General features: G+C 61.5%; 1 protein-coding gene across 24 annotated transcripts in view; it reads right to left on the reverse strand.

The window, feature by feature from the left end:
- Nucleotides 1-20,798, reverse strand: part of NRXN2 (neurexin 2) — a 105,709-nt gene that overhangs the window by 24,432 nt on the left and 60,479 nt on the right. For 20 of the 24 annotated variants that reach the window (XM_045064450.1, XM_045064412.1, XM_045064456.1 and 17 more), the window contains 6 exons: nucleotides 19,993-20,112; nucleotides 19,241-19,622; nucleotides 18,443-18,633; nucleotides 16,726-16,899; nucleotides 16,255-16,374; nucleotides 3,335-3,516 (listed from right to left, as the gene is read on the reverse strand). In XM_045064450.1, coding sequence (XP_044920385.1) covers nucleotides 3,335-3,516; nucleotides 16,255-16,374; nucleotides 16,726-16,899; nucleotides 18,443-18,633; nucleotides 19,241-19,622; nucleotides 19,993-20,112 — 1,169 coding nt within the window. Of the gene's footprint in view, nucleotides 1-3,334; nucleotides 3,517-10,715; nucleotides 12,375-16,254; nucleotides 16,375-16,725; nucleotides 16,900-18,442; nucleotides 18,634-19,240; nucleotides 19,623-19,992; nucleotides 20,113-20,798 lie in introns of those variants that run through there. The other 4 variants (XM_045064430.1, XM_045064439.1, XM_045064442.1 and 1 more) reach the window with 3 other exon arrangements.

Consider the following 20,798-nt stretch of genomic DNA (forward strand, 5'->3'; position numbering starts at 1 on the left):
CTCGGCTCTTCCTGAAAGACTACTCCAGTCCAGCCTGGGCAGGAGGGCCCATTCAGCCAAGCAGCTTGGTGGCACTGAGGACGGGATAGGGAGACTCCCAGATGGCACAAGGATTGGGGTTTTGCAGAGAGCTGGCACAAGAGAGCTATGGCTCGCCTGGAGATCCAGGCCGGATCCCTTCCCCCGTCGTGGGTCCAGTCCTCCCCCTCCTAGAACCTGGGAAAGCCACACACACACACACACACACACAGAGTCATATACGCACACAGCATCTCTCCTCAGGTGCAGTAAAGCAGGGAAACTGAGGCTGGGCTCGCCTAACAGAGTACTCAAACCCCACGCACCCACCACCCACAGACTGACAGCATCCCAGAGAGACGGGGTGATCACATGCTCCCCACACACAGGAGGGAAACAGCCGATGCTCCTCCATACTATTTTTAGCAGTAACATCGCCCAGAATAGCAGCAGCCCCTTGGTCACCTCGAGGGTCTCTCCCCCGTGAGGCTCAGGCCAGGCAGGGATGGTGGTCAAGGAGCAGAGGCCACCTGGGAGCTGGGGTGCCAGGGGGGCTGGCCAGGGCAACTGGAAGGCAGGACACCAGGGTTTCCTAGGAGGCAGCCGAGCTCAGAGCCATACGCTCCGGGGGAGAGGCAGCTCCCAGAGCTGCTCCCGACGTGAAGTCAGTTGTCACTTCTGTTAAAGTCATTAATTCCTAATTCCCCAATTACCTCATTAGGCGGCGGTGGGGAGAACGTGGCCGCTCCTACAGCAAATAATTATGGGAGTCAAAATTAATTTGGCAAAGTGGAGCGACGCTTTATTAGAAACGTCAAATTGCTTTTCTCTTATTTTGCGGCCGCCTCCCCGCTCTCTGAGAGCTGTTAATGACGCGGCGGTGGGAGCTGGTGTGTCACCAGGAGAGGAGGGGCTTGGGGGCGGCCCCCCAGAGGCTTCAGCCCTGTCTGGGCCCCGTGCCGCCCTCAGAGGTGGGCTCTCCCAGGGCTCCCACACTTCCTCCAAGGCCCCTGCCCTCGCCAGGCGCCCCACCCCTGCCCTCTGCAGCACCAGGCATCAGCCCTCATTCTTCCGTAACATTGAGCCAGGTGAGGCCTGGAGGAACCACTGGGGGAGAAGAGGAGGGTCCCCTCTCCCTGCACCTTGAGCTCCTATGCTGTCTCTGGTGCTGGGGAGCCCCAACTCCTAACCTCGCAGGCACAAAGACACGTAGGTGTGGTCAGTGAGGCAGACCCAGAGCACGGGCAGATCTGGAGTCCCTGATGATCGGGCACAGGCTGACCCCGAGTGCTTCCTGTCGCTGGGCCGTGTCCCTAGGCCTTGACACACACAGTCTCCCTGGAACCTCCCAGACTCCCTCTTGTCCTTTCACTGTCCTGGTTACTGGACCACTCCGCAGATGAGGATGCTGAGGCTCAGGGCGGGAGTAGGGGCTGGTGACTGCGCCAGGACAGAGCAAGAGATTGGCAGAGCTGAGACTCAAACCCAGGCCATCAGCTCCGAAGCCACGCCCGGCCAGCGAGAGAACACAGCCCTCGCTCACTGACAAGGCCATGGACACAGCCACACCTGCCACAGGGTCAGGAGACTGGAGTAACAGCAAATACCACTCTCCCGGGGAAGGCACGCGAGCAGCAACACACGTGATCTGAGGTGAGCCTGTCCTCCACCATCCCCCGAGGTCTCAGTGTCGCTCCTGATACCATCAGTATGCACCCAGCCCCACACGCCACACACAGTCCACAGCCACGGTCTCTCACATTCTGCTGGAGACACTGTCCTGCTCACACAGGTACAAACCTTCCAGGCGACTCGCCCCTCTGCACCCCTTCCTTACACACTGCTCTGCCTAGCTTCCCTCGTCCAGCGCCCAGCGGCTGTTACTCCCACTCCAGCGCCACTCAGCCCACGGGACATCTCACACCTCCTTCCTTTGCTCCCTGGTGTTGGGGGAGGACTGCGCAGGGGGGGACCCTGGACAAGCCGATGTGCTCGGAGGGGCCGGTTGCCGCGGTCCAGTCAGATGGGGAGGGGCAAGAGCCCAAACATGCTTCCTCGTTCCCCCTAAAGCCCAGGGCCCCCCACCCAGATCTTTTTAGCACAGAGAGCCTGGCCACCCTGCTCGAACCGCCCCCCGCAGCCCAGGAGGGTCCTGGCCAGGGACAGCGTGGGGGATGCAGGCAGCAGGGGGCTTACAGGTGGGATTGAAGCTGGAGCTCAGAGGCCCAGGGGTTAAGACCATGGAAAGGAGACAGGGAGAGGCTAAGCATAGAAATGAATCAGGGCAAGGCCAGAGGCCACTGGGAAGGGTGCGGGGTAGGACCAGAGATGTGGAAAGGGTCAAAGAAGAAAAGGCACTGCCTGAAGGCCAGAGTTAGGATGAAAACTGAGAGGGGCCGTGAATATGGTAAGGGGGGGTCGGGGTATGGTATGCCGAGCAGGGAAGTATGGCGGGTAGGGGGTATGGAGGGTTGAGGGATATGACAAGTGGGGGTGTATGTGGGGTAGGGATACGGAGGGTGCGGGGTATGGCAGGTAGAGCGAGAGGGGGTATGAAGTGTAGGGGGGCCAGGCGAGTAGGGCAGATAGAGGCAGGTTTGGTGGGAGGCCCAGAAGGAGGCACGGGGAAGCAGCAGAGGTTGAGGTGGGGAGCTGGGCAACGAAGAGCAGAGCCAAGTGGGACAGGAGCTCCGGCTGGGGACGCGGCGCTGGGCCAAGAGCTCCGAGAAGAGTGAGCATGGCCAGAGAGGTTATAGGGCAGGCGGGGAAAAGGGGCCGTCGGGAGGGTAAAGGTCATGGGAGCAGAGGTTAAGGGCAGAGCACAGGCAACCACTGGATTTCCAAGGAAGGTGCGGGAGCAGGCATGGACCGTGCTGGGGCTGGGAGGTATGAAGAAGCTGAGTGAAAATCCGGCCAGGACACAGTGGGCCGCCCCAGGTGGTCTAGAAGTGAGCAGGCAGTGGCCCAGAGCAGTCACCATGTGGGGACGCTACATGGGCTGCAGGACAATGGCCCAGAAGGCTCAAGGAGGCCCTGCGTCCAGGAAGGTCAGAAGACCCAGCCGGAGTCAGGGGGCGGGGAGCTGGGGAGCTTCCAACCAGCTAGGGGGGCTCTGGGGAAGCACGACAGGAAGGGAGTGGGTCTCAGAGGCAGAGCCACGCAGAGGGACCTCCAGGAGTTGGGGAACACATGAGGGAAGATTCGAGGTGCTGATCCCATGACCATGAGGGGACCGAGTAGATCTGGGGTGCAAAGACCGGGAGTGGGGGCAGGGGTATGGGGGACAGGCGGGGGGGCCAGGGCCCTGGATCCTTACGATATGAAGTTGCAAGTAGTCTCCAAGGCCGGAGGCACTGTCCACCCGCACCAGCACCGCACTGCGCTGGTGCGTGCTGAAGCCCACGGCCAGGCGGTCCATCCTCGTGCTGGGCCGGTCATTGGGGGGCCACGTGTAGGTGATGAGCGCTCCCCCCTTCCCAAAGATGTATGTGGTCCCAGCTGCAGAGAGAAGGGAGAAAGGGAGATGTGACTTCAGGCGAGCGAGTTTGGCAGGTCTGTGGGGCTGCAACCAGAGCGCAGGGCCACCGGGCGAGGGCTGTGATGCCCATACCAGCCGCCGGGCCCTGCAGTCCTCAGGAACAGTTGGCGGGCGGGTGCCCGGTGAGAGCCGGTGCACGCGCGCAGACAGATGTAGCTGCCTCATCAAGAATTCTAGCTTTAATTACAGCAACACAGGGAGGCAAGCGAGAGAGTGACACAGAGAGAGAGCCCAGAGAGAGGCTGCAAAGGGACCAAGAAGTGTACGGAGGGCAGGCAGGCCCTGGGGGGCGGGGCGGCTGGGCTCTACCAGCTCGACACCTCCCAGCACTGGTGGAGGTGACAGATCCAAGGTGTGTCCTTCTGCGGGGCCAAGCTGGGCCAGCACGAAGGCGAAAGGAGCCCCAGGCGACGGCGGGAGGCGCAGGGGCTGTGTTCAGCTCTGACTCACACCCCACAGCTTGGCACCCTTCCACCACCTGCCCCCATTCCCTCCCAAGCCCCTCTGCACATCCTGGTCCCAGTTTGCCCAGGACTCCTTGCTTCTGCTCCCAGTTAGGGGGCTGTCAGGGTCCCCAAAGACGGGGTGCCTGAAGCCCTACCCCACCCCTACCCGGCAAAGCGACAGGTATTGGGGCTGGGGGAGGGCGGTGGTGTGGAATAGAGACTGACAGCCAGAGGAGGAAGGAGGCAGAGAGACAGATGGACAGAGAGGGACGGAGAGGGGTGTAGGTGAGAGAAAGTGGGAGAATGGAAGCCAGAGATGAAGGCTCCCTCTCCCTGCCCTCCCCCACCCCACCCTCCCTCCCCCCTCAGTCTCCTCCATCCGGCTGCCGGGGGCGGGTGTGAGGTCCCTAACGATCTCAGCCCCAAAATAAACCCCATTAGTCGCCATGTTCCCTCCTGCGGCTGACTGGGCTCCCTGGGGGTGGGGTGGGGGGTAGGAGCAGACCCGCGGCTGGGGTGGGGGTTGGGTGCTGGTCACCCAGTTTCTGGGAAAGGAGCCTTGTCTGGGAAGCCAAGAGGACTAGTACTCTGGGGCCTTCAGAGAAGGAGGAGAACAATCTTGCATTCTTTAGAACATAAATGGAGCAGATGAGATTCATAAAATGCTTAATTAAATAATTAGCCACTAACGACTCCTCTCCAAGCACTTCTTGGGGGAGAGGGGTTCAGCGGAGGGAGGACTTATCCGGAGACAAAGGCAGGTGGGGCCTGAGGGTGAAAGCCTGAAGCAGGCTGGGAAGCAAGTGAGAGGGAAGGCCCTGGGGTTAGGGAGCTGGGAGCTCGGGAGGCCAAACCCCAAGGAGGGCCTGAGGCCTGAGGCCTGAGACACTTCGAGGCCGGAGGCCGGCCAACCTGCTCCCTCAAGACGGCATCCCGGCTGCTAACACTAAGGTCAGGCCTCTCCAGCCCCATGGGGGCCTCTCACCACAGGGACTAGGAGCCCCAGTGCCGTTTGGACCATCCGGGATGAGGGGGCTCTACCCGAGGAAGCTCCTGGGCCCCTCGAAGGAGACTAGACTCCGAGGGCCTTGGAGGGACGGGGCATCTGTATCACCCGCAGACCCAGGACGGAGCTGAGGCAGGAAGAAAAGCCTGCTGCCTGGGTCCCTGAGAGGCAGCGAGGCCCGCAGGGGTTCGGGGCTGGGGGTCGGGGGGACCAGGAGCTGTTCTCCAGAGCACTTGTCATCAGTGCCTCCATCTTCCGAGATCTGGCCAGAGAGGAGAGATGACCCGGGGCTCCAGGGCAGAGCACAGCAGGCAGGAAAGAACCACTCTGAGTACCCCCCAGACCCCGGGAGCTTGGCTCCACCCCCTGCCCCCAGACCCGGTATCCTTTATGGTGGGGAGGGGGGCAGGATTAGGAAGAAGAGCTGGCGGGGAAGTGGGGTACACAGTGAGGCACACCCACCCCCCAGGCAGGTGACTTGCCCGAAAAGGGGCTGGGCCTGCCGGCCAGGAGCAGGGTAGGACTCCACCGGTACAGCCTCTCCACTCCCAACACTGCAGCACTCTGGAAAACCGGCTGTTTCCATGGCAACCGTAATACCCAGGGTCCTCCCTTCCCCCCTCCACTCACAAGCTGCAAGTCCAAATTTGGGGGGTGGGGAGGGCCAGGGGAAGGGAGATGACAGGACACCCCTGCCAAAGCCCCCCTCCCTGCCTCCCTGACTAGAGGCCGCAGCCTCTTGGCCTCATCGGCCCCAGGGCCCCCTAGGTCAGGCGCAGGAGGGGCTCACTGGGCTGCTTGGTCCCTCAGACCCGCCAAACCCCATGTCCGTGGGGCCTGCTCCCAAGCCTCCCAGGCCTAAGAGAAAGGAAGCCCTTTCTCCCCCCTTCCCCACCCCAGGAACCCAGACAGCGCCTCACCCTGGAGACAACCCTGCCTGAGCCCAGAGGGGCCGCAGCCAGGCCTCCGGGAGCAGAGGCCCCCCACCCGGCGTCCAGGCAGCCCCATCCCAGACCGCACACCCACACACCGGCGACGACACACCCAGCCGCACACAAAGCCCCGGCGTGGGGAGGCAGGCAGCGGAGACACGAGGCAGCCGGCAAACATGGCGAGAGCGCACAAAGACTGGCCTCGAACCGGCGCCTGTCCCCGCCCCCGAGGCCAAAGGGCACCCCCCCTCACCCTGGTCCCCAGCCCGGCCAGGCTCGGCTCAGCCCCGCTTCCCCCCGGGGGTTTATTACCCAGCTGTTCTAACACTGCAGCCGCTTCATTACTCGGGGCGGGCCTGGTGAAGCCTAAGGGCGGTGATGACACGGTGGGGGAATCGGGTGGAGGGACGCGACTGGCACCGACCAGGTTGAATGGCTTATTGGACTGGGACAGCAGTAATTACCCTGGGGAGACATTTCTCCCCCCAGCAGGGCGCTTCCGCCTGGTGTGGGGGGAGGGGGCAGCCGGCAGGCAGCGGGTGGGGACCCTGGCCCAGGTCCTTCCTGTGACTGGGGGGGGGGGCCCTCTCCCCCACCCCACCCCCTGCAAGCTGGCCTCCAAGGCCCTGGCCACCAGACTCCCTGGGGCCTGAGGACCGGGAGCTTGGGACACCAGACAGACATTCAGAACCTCTGAAAGGCTCCAGAAAGGGCTCTGGGGGAGGGGCCTAAGCCAAGGCCCAGAATGTTACTCCAGGATGGCCCAGACCCACTGTCTTTGACCTCCCCTTGTAGCCAGTGAGCTACATAGTGCCTGGCAGTGGGGGAGGAGAAGAGAGAGGTCACCCAACCCTGAAGCCCAAGGCAAGAGAGCCTCTGGCCACAAGCAAGGTGCCTCGGGCCCTGGTGCCCACCACCAACGGCCCAGCTCTGGCACCTTCTGTCCACACCCAACATCGTCTGGGCCTCCTGGATCCCAAAATTCATGGATCCTAGTAAAACACTAAATGATCAAGAATGTTCCAGAGAGTCGCACACACCTGCATTCTAGAGAACACCACCATAATGGTTAATAATGGTTAGCTAACACAGACCCAAACAGTAAACACATTCCATGTAAAAACAAACAACAACAACAACAAAAACCACCATGAAGTGATGTCCCTGTAGTTGAAATTACATGTGCAGACCCTCCCCGCAGCATCAGAAGCCATGACAAAAACCTTCTGGTAGACCCAGAAGGATGAAAGGCAAAAACTCCTGTACAATCCAGAAAAGCCACGGTCTGGGGTGTCCATAGCCCATGCTGACTCTGTATATGGATCTCCACAACCCAGGGGGACCCCCACGGATCCACAGCCCTGGGCTCAGCTCACTTGATCTATTCCCTCAATTCCTGTGCCCATCCTTGGCCATGACCATCCAGTCAGAAACCCAAGTTAACACACCCATTTTCAGAATCCAGATCAATGCAAGTCCCCTTGAGAAGCAAGCTGGAGTGATGAACCCAGAACCCTGGAAGCCACTGACTCAGAAATGAGGCAGAAATGAAGGTCGCAGGGGCTGAAAGGCTCCAAAACCAAAATTGGGGACAAGGACCAGTAGAATGTCACCCCCTTGGGACATTTTTAGGAGCCAGGTGTACTAGTCTCCCCCCTCCTCGTGGCCAGACTGACATCAGGTGCAGGGGTGTCAATGGGTGTCTGGCAGGTCGGTGGGGATATTATGTAACAGGAGGCATCGGGGGATGGAAAGTACATGGAGGAAAGAGTGAAGAGAAGGAGCGAAGGAAGGCAGAGGGGAGAAGCCAAGAGAAGGAACATGGAGAAGCGAGGGCAGAAGGAGAGGCTCCCTCATACTGGGGGAAGCTGGGGAGATGTTGGGGCAGAGAGGAAGGATCTCCCCTCCCTTGCCAGAAAACTCTCCCAAGCTGGCCTCTTCCTCTAGCCAACCCTGGGGCCCCAAGAGAAGCCTGTCACTTCACCTCTCCTCATGACTAAGGTCAGCGGAGGTGGAGGCCAGCCATAACAGGTGGCGTTCTCTGATCTCTTCTAGCTGCCCTTTGACCCTCTTCCCTTCCTCACCTGCCTGACCCTTCCAGGCTCCTCCCTCCAGGCTCCCACCACCTTCCATCCCTGTCCTACAGTGCCCTCCTGCCATCTTCCTCTGTTGCCATGTGGCGCTGGGCAGCCATTAGCCCTCATGGGGCTGTTCTTCTCCACACAGCAAGGGGGTGGCCATCTCTGAGGCAACCCCAACACCGACATTCCACACACACACACACACACACACACACTCACACCCTCCCATACTCTCTCCTCCATTTTCTCTCCTGTTTTCCCAGCTCTTTGCATCCTGACTCGAGCTCCCTCACCGAGTCTCCCTGTGCCACTCAGCGCCAAGGAAGGTCCCTCCTTCCAATCTGCTCACCTGCCCCGGGCCAGCTCCTCTCTTGGTCCCTTCCTCTCTCACCTCCGGCCCTGCCCCCCCACACTCTCCTCCAGTATTCCTGCCTCCCCTTCTGTATTTCACCCCTCCGTGCCTCACCTCAGTGCCCAGAAGAACCATGACCTCTAGGGCCCCTTTGGGAGCAACACTGGGCCTCTGGGGAGTCAGAGGGGACAGAGCTCATGGGGAAAAGAAAGAGAGTCAAGAGCCAGAGAAGGTGTGGGCTGGGGACGTGGAGGAAGAGCGAGCAGAGGGAGTGCTCTACAGACAGGACCCCCGCTGGGACAGGGACAGAGATGAGCGGAGGGACCCTGCGCTGGGAAGAGAAGACAGCAATGGAGAGGGGGCTGGGAAGGGGTCACACTTGGGAAGTGGACAAAGGCAGCAGAGAGGCATGAAAAAGGAGTTAAGACAAAGTGGGGGAGTAGGGGAGAGTAGAAATGGGGTGAGACGGTTGGAAGGGACATGGGGGCAAAGGTCGGGAGGCAAGCATGGACAGATGTGGAGCAGGACTGGGAGGCCGACGTGAGCGCAGACCTTGTAGGCCCAGAGAGGCATGGCTGGGAAGTGAGGAAGATCTAAGCACAGAAGATGAGGGAGGAACAAAAATGGAGTAAAAAAAAAAAAAAGAAAAAGAAAGAAAGAAAAGAAAAAAGAAAGACACGAGAGGGGATGGATGGGCGGAAATGGGAAGTGAAGGAAGCAAAGAAATGGGTGGTGTCAAGGGTACAGAGTGAGAGCTGGCGACAGCACAGTGATGAGAGCCCAGGGGAGTCCAGATAAAAGGTGATGGGAGCTTGGAGATGTCAGGACACCATGGGAGTCAAGATGGGAGGTGAGGGGGGCCGGTCTAGGAGGTGAAGGACATACAGAGGTGGGAAGTGACGGGGGCCCCTATGGAAAGTGATGGCAGTGTGCAGGGAAGGGGAATGATGGGTGGACTAAAACGGGAGGCTATGGGGCCTCGGCCATGGGCGGGGACAGGGGTCTGAGGTGGAATGTGCAGGGACTGAGACGGGAGGTGATGGGGTCTGGCATGGAAACAAGGTGCCACGGAAAGACGGCCGGATGCAGAAGTGATGGGAAGTGCACAGACAGGGGTGTGGGGTGTTGTGATGGGAAGTGATAGGCCACAGAGACCAGGGAGGACAGAGATGGAAGGTGACAGGTACAGAGTCAGACACGGCATACAGGGAACCTTGGGGCTGAAGCTATGAAGGGATGAGGGGCCTGAGACGGGAGGTGATCCAGGCCAGAAACAAGAGGTGACAGAGGTTGGAAATGGAAGGTGATGAGGTCTGAGAGGGAGGATGAAGCAGGTGTTGAGATGGAAGGTTACGAGGGGTTGAGACCGTGGAAAGTGCCAGAGGACCGCTACGAGGGGCTATGGGGAGACTAGGCGGGGAGGTGAAGGGGAGCCCGGAGTGGGGGTGATGGGGTGACAGGGAGACTGGAATGGGGGTGAGGGAGAGACTGGGATGAGGGGTGACGGGGAGATGGCTGGGAGATTCCAGGCCTGGGCTGGAAGGTGATGGGGAGCCCAGGAGTGGGGACTGTAAGCTCCAGCAGTGGAGCTGCAGAGGGGAGGGATGCTGGGGGTCAGAGGTGGAGGTATGGCAGCGACCAAGGGGCCTGCGAAGGAGACAGGAGACTGGGAGAGGGCTGGGGCGGTGGAGCCGTCCGTGCGGCAGGTGACGGAGGGACAGTGGCGGCGTTGGGGGAGAAGGGAAGGTTGCTGGAGGGACAGAGGCGAGACAGAGACGGGCATGGAGAGGTGAAGGAGGAAGAGATGGGACATGTCAGAGGCAGAGGTGACAGATGGGACAGATGGGGGGACACGGATAAGAACCCGGGCGCGGAGATGTGGGAGCCGCCACGGGGAGGCAGGGAGAGGCAGCGGGGAAGGGAAGCGGTCTGGAGAGATGGGAAGGGGCAGAGCTGGAGGATATGGTGAGGAAGAGAGACCGGGTAGGGAAGAGCCGGACAGAGGATGAAAGGACAGATGGGGGGGTGACGGGAGCGGAAACAGGAAGGTGGTGACAAGCCTGAGATGGGAAGAAGGAGGTGAAGGTGAGGCAAGAAACGAGCGATGGAGGCAGAGCAGCGGGCGAGTTAGGAAGGGGCCCATGGAGAGCGAGGGCGGGGCTCAGAGGATGGGAGCCGGAGCCGGCAGGTGAGGGAGCGCGGCCCGCAGAGCCGAAGGGCCGGGCTTGGCGCGCACAAGCCGGGGTGCGGCCCGCGGGGCCAGGGCCGCGCGCAAGGGAGGCCCGGGAAGGGGGGGTGGGGTGGGGTGGGGGGGCCCGGCCGGCCACGGCAGCGCCACTTACCGTGCCCGCCGCGGGTGAGGAAGGGCATGCGGTTGATGGCGATGGGCACGGTGCCGTGCTTGCTGTGGAAGTGGTGGACGTGGTGGGTGGTGCTGAGGCTGGAGGAGACCCGGGCCCCCTCGGCCGCCCCCAGAAACAGCAGCAGCAGCAGTTGCAGCAGCGGCAGCAGAGGTGGCGGCGGCGGCGTCAGGGGCCCGGCCAGGGCGGGGGGGCGGCGCGGGCACCCCCCCGGCCCGCTCCCCCCGGGGGGCATTTCGGCCCGGGGGCGGCCGCCTCACAGCCCCATGGCCGGGGGCGGGGACGCGGGGCTGCGCAGCCCCGCGAAGCCCCCCTCCGGCTCCGAGCCCCGGGAGGGGGGTAGGGGGTGAAGAGAAGGAAAACCAGAGCCCAAGCCTCGGTCCGGAGCCAACGAAATCAACTGGATCCCGCCGGGGAATCCGAGGTCCGCGGAGCGGCAACGCCAAGGTCCAGGACGCCTGGGTCCATCTCGAGGAGCTAAGGGTCTGCCCGCATCCCGGCGGGGTCGGAGCGGCGCAGAGGGCCGTCAGAAACCCGGGGGAGCGCCCGGGGGAGGGGGCATGGTGCCGGGTGGAGAGGCAGGGGAGGCGCGGGGGCCAAGCAGAGAGGGGAGAGCGGGGGAAATCCTGCGGAAAAACCGAGCCGGGGGAGGGGGACTGGAGGGGAGAAGCGGGAGACCGACGGAGACTAGGGCCGGCCGCGCCGCTGCTGCCGCTGCCGCTGCCGCCCGACGGAGGCCGGGGGGAAGGAGGGAGCGGCCGAGGAGGGGGGGGGGCGCGGGAGAAGGGAGGAGGGAAGCAAATCCGGGTGAGGGGGGAATGAAGGCAGGAGAGGAGGGGAGAGGAGAGGAGGGGAGCGGGGCTGAGCGGAGGGAAGGCGCGAGCCTGCGAGATTCCGGCGGAGAGATGGAGGCAGCGGAGTGTTGCTGCAGAGGCTGAGGGCTGGAAGGGAGAGGGAGGGAGGGAGACGGGGAGGGAGGCAAGGAGAGGAGTGGAGAGGGGAGGGGAGAGGGAGCGCGGGAGGAGGAGGGGGCAGGGCAGAGGGACCGGAGCGGCTCCCGATCTGCGGGCGGCGCTGGGCAGCTCCGCCGCACGGCACCTGGCTAGCCCGCTAGGCGCTCGCCTCTCCTCTGCGCGCGCCCCGCCCCTCCCCCGCGCCCGGGCGCGCGCTCCTCTCCCGCCCGCTCCAGAGAAGGGGCCCTGCTGAATAATTGAACAGGACCGAGACTAGCAGGAGAGGCAGCTCTCTTCCTCCTCCTTCCCTTCCCCCGCACCTGGACGAACCCCAATAGTGCTCTCTGGTCCAGCGCGCAGTGATGTGGCCACGGCCACCTCTGCACGCACCCCTCGGAACACACGTGCTCGCTAGGATGTGGACGGGTATGGAGACACTCACGTGCCCATACAGGCGCCCGGGAGCGCGCAGGCACACATAGACTCAGACACATACATGCATACATGTGCTCATAGACACTGGCCCACGGACTCACACTCAGCGCAGGGGAGGAGCAGGGAGTGAACACATGCACAGAGGCACACATGCGCCCACACATACATGTCTGGCCACAAGTGATGAACAGCTGACAAACACACAGACACCTCCTCTCATCTTACCCTCCAAAAATAATGACCCAGAGCCTCAGAGGTACTCAAGAGTAAGACATGTCACAAATGCATGGTGTCTTCTCACCACCTCCCCCGAAAGATGTTCCCCTACCCCCTGCACGACTCCCCCAATCCTTCCTCTGGACTCCCCCTGCAGGCCTTCCCCCAGCCTCAACCTCTCCCTCCACGGAGTTTCCAGGACACCTGTCCACTGAGTGTCCCACGTAGGAAAAAACCCTTCGTGGGTCATTTATGTTCAGCTGAGGGAGCTGCTTCCTCTAGGTGCTGCTCCACTAGGATCAGCCCCCTCCCCAGAGTTTTGGGGACCTCTAGAAAGCACTGGTCAAGAGGTAAGTGCAGAGAGGCTCCCTTCCTTTCGTCTGGATGTGACCTCTGCACTCACATCAATCTGGGCTGGGCTAGGCTCAGGGAAGGATGGGGGGGGGGGGCGGGGAGGGGGATTGGAGAGCCAGAAGGTAGAGAAAGAAAAAGGGAGGGAGGCGGAGATGGACCTGGAAGGAGTCAAAGAAATAATGTAGTAGAGCGGGGAGGAGAGATGGTGAAGAATGGGTAAAAAGAAAGGGGAGGTGACGTGATAAAGGGGAGAGAGAATGGGGGCACCCAGGGAGGAGAGGGCTGGCTCCTGATTATTGATTCTGAATTCCATCTTGGAGCAAAAACTGTCACCAAGAGCGGCACAGTGCTTCACTGCCCCGCCGAATGCAGTCAGCACCTGGGACAGCTCCTCTGCTGCCGCGCCCCTCCCCCACCGGGTGAGCCAACAGAGCCCCCTCCCCTCCAGTTAGGCCCCAGGTTCTTCAGAAGTGAAGAAAGGGGTCCTCAGAAAGGAAGGCTTCAAGGCGCTACAGGGCTCCAGGAGGGAGGAGAGATGGCAGCCTGCAAAGCAGGGCTGGGGTCCCCCAAAGCCTTGTCCTCCTGGCCTCTCCGTCCCATTCTTATGTCCCTGGCTCTGGAATAGAGACTGACAGAGCTCTGAGCAGGCAGAAAATGTATGGTCCCAGAGGGAGGGAGAGAGGAGCCGGTGGCGGTGAGAGAAGAGGAAGGGAAACCGCCTAGAGGCCAATCAATATCAGTGAGTGGGAAGTGGAGAGAGTTGGAGGGGGTGACGTTGGGGAGTGGGGGGGAGCAGAGGGTGCAAGAGAGAAAGGTGTGCGAGAGATCAACAGAGGCTGTAGAGAGGGACAGAGCAAGAGGATGAGCCCAGAAACAGACAGGGGCAGACTCAGTGCACAGCCTGCCTGCAAGGAGAAGGCTCTGGAAGACAGAACCCCAGAGGACCTGACAGGACCGCCTGGGCCCCGAACCCCAGCTTCATGGCAGCGAGAGTCCCTCCTTCTCTCTTCCCTTCCTCTCGCTTCATATTCTCTCTTTCATTCTCTCCCCGCTTTCCTCTCTCTCCCAGCAGAGATGGGCTTTCCCAGAGTGAGCTTTAAGGGGACACGGAGGTCCCTCACATCCCATGTCACAGGTGGAGAAACTGAGGCCACAAGTTGGGAAGGGCTGTCCCGAGTGAAGGTCAGACCTCTCCTCTTCCCAGTCCCTCCCCCACGAGACAACCCCAACCCTCTGAGGACACCCTGGCCATGCCCACCCTCCTCCCCGTCTCCAGGTACAGGTTTCCTCGGTGCCCAGGGGCAGAGTGAACTGAGCAGGCCTCTCAGTCGGTCCGGGACAAGATCAGCCTGAGAGAGGCAGTACGAATGAGGAAGAGCCGAGCGTGCAGACTTAGGAGGCACAGCCCCAGAGGAGAGGAAAGTATGGTTCGGGAGGCAAGGGCAGAGACCCCCACCTCCAGGTTCCTGCCCTGCCCTTCTCAGAAGGTCCCCCAGGACTAGCATCTGGAGAAACAGCAGTCAGAATCCCGCCAGCTGCCAGGCTGCACCCACCTTGTGTTTACCTGTTCGGCTCTGCTCTGGCCAGACACACAGACCAGTGCTCGGGGATGGTGACTCTTCCCAAGATGTCCCCTGCCTCCCACCTGCCTGGGATCTGGAGAAGCTGTTCCGGCCCCTCTTCCCACCCTTGCTAAAAGATGGCATGATTCCCTAAACCCCCATCAATCACTGTGCCCGCTTCCAGAAGGTTCCAGTGTGTGGGAGTGCCGTAGTGACAAGGGGCAGCGACATTTCTTGACCTTGATCCCTTGCACCCTAGACAAGAGATGCCCACTCTTAGCACCACCACCCCTGGGCCTAAAAGAGCCACAGGAGCTCGCAAAGGCACAAGCTCCTAGGCCTGGCTGCACCCTGCCCCCAGCACCCTGGGACTCAGGGTACGCAGCCTCGGTGTCCTCATCAGTTAAAACAGGACTGTTGGTCTCCATGCCCCTGTCTTCACTGAGGAACAAATTCAAAGGGCCTTGTAAGCTGCCAAACACAAAACAGTCAGCGGGCATTGCTACTATTAAGCAGCAAAATTACCACCATTTGCAGAATGCCTGTGCACAGCGAGCGAGCAGGGTAGAAAGAGGCCCGGGCCTGTCTTTATTCCCCTAAAGCCTGGGCCCAAGAGTCCCTGAGCTGGCCATCACCTGGGGGTTTTGGAAGGAACAGAGAGCAGCAGGTCAGACGAGAGAATCCTGGAGACAGGAGAGGGATGTGGAGGTTCTCCAGGCTGGGCCATGCCTGAGAGCACAGAATAACACTGAGGAAGACGGGCTGGACATATTTCCAGAGGAAAAAGAAAAAGCCAAGGCCTGCCCAAGAACCCAAGCCCTGAAATAGGCAGATTTACCCCATAAGAAACTCAGGACTCAGGCCCAGAGGACAAAGGCTCCAAGGCCTGGCGCAGAAGCAAAGTCTCTGACCCCAGTTTTAAGCCCAGATCTCCTATTAACTACCCCCCAAAAACCCACCGACCCCTCCAGGCTTCAGTTTCCATCTTTGGAAAATGAAGAAGCTTGGTGCTGCATGATGTGTGTGTGTGTGTGTGTGTGTGTGTGTGTGTCTTTCCACGGGCCTCTGACTTGTCACATCCTTGGTCTCTCAACAGGGCTGCCCCAAGGAAGACCATTCAGGTGATGCCCGAGAAGGCTGCCCTCTCCCCAGCTGCTGCCCCCAGCCCAACCATCTGAGAGAAACTCCACAACTCCCCCCAGGTAGGTCACCTCTCCCCACTGCCTGCCCCAGCTCTCACCAGCTGCTGGCCACCAACCACAAGGGAGTGGAGACTGCTGGCCACCGTGCCCTCTCCAGGGAGGGGCCTCAAACAGTGTGCAAGTTGGCAGACAGATGCCCAGACAGAGAGAAGAACCAGACAAGGACACGAAAGAGTGTCCTTGTGGCTCCAAGGATCAACCAGCTGCTGAGATTCTCTGGGGGGTAGGGGGAAGAAGGGGGGTACCAGGGACCCACACAGCCAAGTCTAGAGATGCCAGCTGGACCTCGCCTCCTGGGAACCTCCTGAGCTTGCCCCCTTGGGAGTGGGCCCACTCTGGGCAGGAAATAAGAGACTTGCACTGCGCACTTCCGAGGGCACCAGCAGAAAGGGGGTGCAGAACGCCTGTCCCCCATCCTGCACCATAGCCTGGATGGGGGAGCTACAAATAAGACACGGGAGACCATCACCCACATCTCACAGGGAGAGAAACAGAGGCTGATGCCTTTGGTTATATGTGAAGGGAGCAGGGTCCAACCAGACTGAGAAGAAAGGCCATCTGTCAACAGATTGCCCCAGAGACCCAGCAGTCACAATCCTGCATGGCCCTAAAGAGAAGACTCCAAGAGTGGACAGCAGCCAGCAGCTCCCCTTGGGCTCTTGGGCCAGGAAGAGATAAGAAGGGAACAGGCAGCATGGCTCTTGGAGGACCCCCCCCACTCAGTCCCCACGGCTGGGCCTAGGCCAGGATGCCCCCCCACCACACCACCACCCCCTGCCACCCTGCCCTGGGCACTCACGGTCGTTGCAGACAGGGCCTCCGTAGGAAGTCATGGTGCAGTCACAGGTGAAGCCATCCCACTGTTGCAGGCAGACGCCCTGGTTGGCACAGGACTCTTCGGTGCAGGTGGTGCTGGGGCCTGGAAGAGCGGGAGGAAGGAACACCCCCCACTCAGCCAAGCCCCCTCCCTCCCCAGGAGGCGTGGAAGGTGCCGAGCTAGGCCGGAGGTCCCGCTTTCAGCCCTGCCAGACTGGAAGGGCCAAATCCTCCCAGGGTCATGCGGGGCAGACAGGTGCTCAGGGACTACGAGGCCAGGCCTTGAACTGTGATCAGGGGACAGGGTGAGAGGCAACGGGAAGGCCAAGTGACCCTTCACCCCTGCACCCCTGCCCCAGAGCTCTGGGGGCACTTGGCCACCGGGATGCACCCCTGCAGCTTGGCCCTCCTGCAGCCTGCAGAGTCACCCCTCACTCCTCCTCCAGACACTCACCGTCACAGCCCCTCTCCACCTGCCCGATGCGGTGCAGGGCGTCGGCGATGAGGTCTGGGAGGCGTCCATTGAGGTCCACTGAGGCCAGGCAGCCCTGAAAGCCGTCCCGGGAGGCCACCAGCTTGGGCAGGTTGCTGAACATGTTCTTGCTCAGACCACCGATGTACAACTCCCCTGCAGAGGGAGGGGGGTCAAGACCTCGGCATCCGGGTCCCCGGGCGCCTCCCAGGATACCAGCATCTGGCTGGCCAGCCGTCCCAGCCTGCAGCATCTCCTCCCAGGCTCGGTTCCATACAGAGATCCCACAGCCCACCCCCTCTTCCTCCTTCCTTCTCCACTTTGCCATCTGTCTGCTCCCCTCCCAGAGAAGCCCAGATGCCCAGGGCGGGCTTGCGGTGGGGGGCGGGGGGGGGGGTAGCAGCTGGAAGAACAGCTCCAATGCTCTCTCCCACACATCTGATTCCAGTTCCGGCCTGTAATCAGGGCCTTTCAGAGCCGTGAGGCCCTATCCGCCCCACTCCCACTCCCTCCCTTCTCCCCGTTCCCAGAGCTTTTGGGGGCCTCTCCCAGCCAGCTCTCCGTTCCCACCCCTCCTGGCGCTCCAACCCAGCTGCCCTTTCCCCAACAGCTAGGACTGGGCCTGGGCGACTCTGAGCGACTCCTGGAAGCAGTGCCCAGCCACATCACACCTCGCTCCCTGGAAGTCGTGCAGCGCCTAGCCGCCGGAGCTCAGCCACTGGCTCCCAGCAACACCAGCCCAACCCTGAGACCCCTCCGGGTTGCCGGCCGGCCAAGGATTATCTGTGACACGTTGCCCCCTTCTGGGAGCTGGGGGGATTGGCGGCACTGCCTAGCTCCAACTCTGCCTCCTGCTCCCAGCTTCTGAAGCTCCCATTTCCTCCTCTCCCAGAGGTGGGGGGGTGAATTCAAGAGGGTCTCTGAGGACCTTCCCCAAGCCCAGATGGTCTGAGTCACACTGACACGCAGGGGTCCCCAGGGGGCCGAGGGCTGCTTGGTGGAGGAGGTCGCCTCCGTTGCCCCAGTGGGCTCTGGAGAAGCTGCAGGCCTTGGCTTCATTCCTGTTCCTTCACCCAGGCTGGGCTCTAGTCTCCTCCTTCCCTGGGCCCTCGAGCACCCATTCCCAAGACACGCGAGGCCCCTGGGGAACGCGTGACCCCGGTGTGACACAGAGACTCCAGGGCAGCCTGGGTCCCGAAGATCCCCCACGAGCTTGCCTAGCCAATGCCCAGTGTATATGACCAAGGCAGCGGGTAGGGAGCCCCCCACCACCCCGCCATGGCTGCTCCCTCTTCCCCTTATCAACTGTCCCCTCCCTCCCATCCAGGGGAGGCACCTGCCAGGACGCTAAGCTCCCCATTCTCTTTCCAACCTCTTTCTAGCCCACAGCCAAGGCCAGCTTCTCCAGCTTGGAGGCCCAAGAAGCCTTCAGCGGCCCAGCTCTAGAGCAAGGGCCCCAAGGTCCCCATGAGGCCCATCCTGCGGCCAGGCTTTCTGTGTTGAGATCAGTTTCACGGGAGAGCAGAACAGGAAATGCCCGGCTAGACCCAGCAGAGAATGGGAATAGGATGGAAACCGCGGTGGCAGCAGAGGGAGAGAGGAGCCCAGGGCCCAGGCAGAGAGCTCACTGCGACCAAGGGGAGTTGGGGGGGTGGTTCTGGGTTAGGGCCAGGCCTTCTCCACAGGCCCCAGGCCCCACCTTTGAGATCGAGGTTGCGGGCGCCATTGGAGTGCTGCGTGACTGTGCGGGAGTCAATCTTGAGCGTGTGCACATTGCCCGGGTCCCTGGACACCACCACGTTGTGCCACTGGTTGTCATTGACTGGTTTGTCTGAGTTCCCCTTCATCAAGGACGGGCCATTCCCCAGGTCAAACACGTAGTGGACGTACCTGTCCCACGGTGGGGAGGAGACACCGGGTCAAGGCGGGGACTGCGCTGCGAGGGCAGGGTAAGGAGGAGCCGTGGCTCACAGGGGTCCCAGGGACTGAGGGATGGAGAGATGGAGAGGGGAACCCCAGAGTGGAGGGACCCAGCCCAGCGGCAGGAGGACTCCCGTCACAGGGAGAACGTGGGGAGAGAGGCCACGGAGCAGCCAACTCCCATGACAGGTGCAGAAGAGGAGCTGGTTGGGGGACAGGTTTGTGGGGACAGCAAGGCCCTCAGGGGGCAGGACAGAGCTACTGTAGGATGGGGTCCTCTCAGGCAAGAGAGGCCTCAGAGGCCAGGCCCTGCCTTCTGCCTGGAGGACGGCCCCGCCTGAGCCCAGACAGTGAACAGAAAACAGATATAACTGGGAAATCCCGGCGAGGTCGTAACTGGGGTCACCCGAGTGGAAGAAGGGGTGCTGCTTCTCCATCTTGGCCGGTGGCTGGGGACCTGAACCTTGAGCTGCGGCTCGAGGGGACTGGATATCTCGGCCAGCGGCTGGGGGCCAGGTCGTGGTCAGCAGGGGAAGGGGAGCCCTTCCTCGCCAGCCGTGCGGGCCCAGCACCTCACCCCTTGACCAGCTCGATGACAATGAAGTCATTGCCGTTGCCCGAGTTGAACAGGAGAAGCCCGTCGGGGGCCGTGGTCTTAAACTGGAAGAAGAGATGCATGGAGGCATAGGCTTGGAGCGTGGCGAGCGCCAGGTAGCTGCTGCGGCTCTTGAAGGTGACGGGATCGGCCACGATGGCCCGCAGGCCGAAGCGAGCGTTGAGCTCGCAGTAGGTGATGTCACCGTCCTTACACTGGTCCATGTAGGGCTGGCCGTTGAACACCAGCCCGCTCAGGTGCCCGATGAAGTTGGAGGGCACCACGGAGATGAAGCGGCGCTCCGTCATGATGCCCGTCTCGATGTTATGGAATTCCAGCCGTGTATGGGCTCCTGCCATCTGTCCTGCTCGGGACCAGAGACAGAGATGAGGTGGGCAGACTGGGGGGCATTTCCAGGGCTGGGCCTCAGGTCCCCCAGGAGTCTCCACTCTACACAAGAACTTCAGTGGGCCAAGGGGGGGGGGGTGATGGGGATGAGGGGTGCCGGCAGCTGGGCCCTGGAGGAGCTGGGCGGCTCACTGGTCCAGCGCTCACAGGCCCGTGCCACCTGCTAGGAGCCCCCCACCCTAATATGCCACCCCTCGAGGAGAAAGGCCAGCAGTAGCTTGCCAGAAAGCTGCCCCAGGAAGGGAGGCCCAAGCCATTGTCACGGAAAAGAGAGCCATCCACAGGTGGCTAGGGATGGCTCCACTCGCTGGTCTCTGAGCACTCACCCTCAACGGTGACGTTGTCCACAGACAGCTGCAAGCTCTTGCCACGCCGCACCACCCTCACTGTGTGCCACTCGTTGTCATTGAGCTTGTGGCCCGCGAAGAGTGTCTCGGGGCCTTTACCTGTGGCACCAAGGGGGGAGTGAGCCCCGTGCTCCTGCGTGCCCGCGTGGGGCTTCCTGTGCCGCGCGGAGCACACAGAGACCCGCCCCTGCACACGCAGGTGTGCACAGGTGCACACAGACAGCCTACGGCTTCTATTCAGCTGTGCCACGCACCCACACACACCAGGACACACACTACACGGTGGTTACACACCCAGTCCTAAATCTAGATAACGGTACTGCCGCCCCAGACGACTCCCAAGGGCGTCACTGGAATCGAGTGAGATGGGAAAGGTGCCTCTAGACTGGTGCCCCAAGGCCCTGCACATGGACACTCATACCGATAACCAACATTTTCTTTCCAAGTCTTCTAAGGAACTTCAATGTCAAGGTGTGTAGCCAGCAGTGACATTCCCAGCCTATAGGCATAGACCTATAATTTCCAAAAAATACAGAGCATTACCATGCCCCCATGTGAGTCTGCACCCACAGCTCCATTGCTGGCAGGGAAGCCTTCGCACAGACACACAGCTCCCCCATCCACAGAGGGACCCCGTGGGACCCTCCTGTACACAGCTGGTTAACTCCACACACCTGGACATGCGACCACACACGTAGCCAACGTGGCCAGAGAGGGGAATGTTTCTTAGGAATTATGACCGTTTATTCAAGGCTGGGATTATCCGATCCCAAGACAAAATATAT

Source organism: Mustela putorius, unplaced genomic scaffold (genome assembly GCF_011764305.1).
Source record: "Mustela putorius furo isolate JIRA1106 unplaced genomic scaffold, ASM1176430v1.1 tig00000127_pilon_pilon_pilon, whole genome shotgun sequence".
Lineage (NCBI taxonomy): Eukaryota > Metazoa > Chordata > Mammalia > Carnivora > Mustelidae > Mustela > Mustela putorius.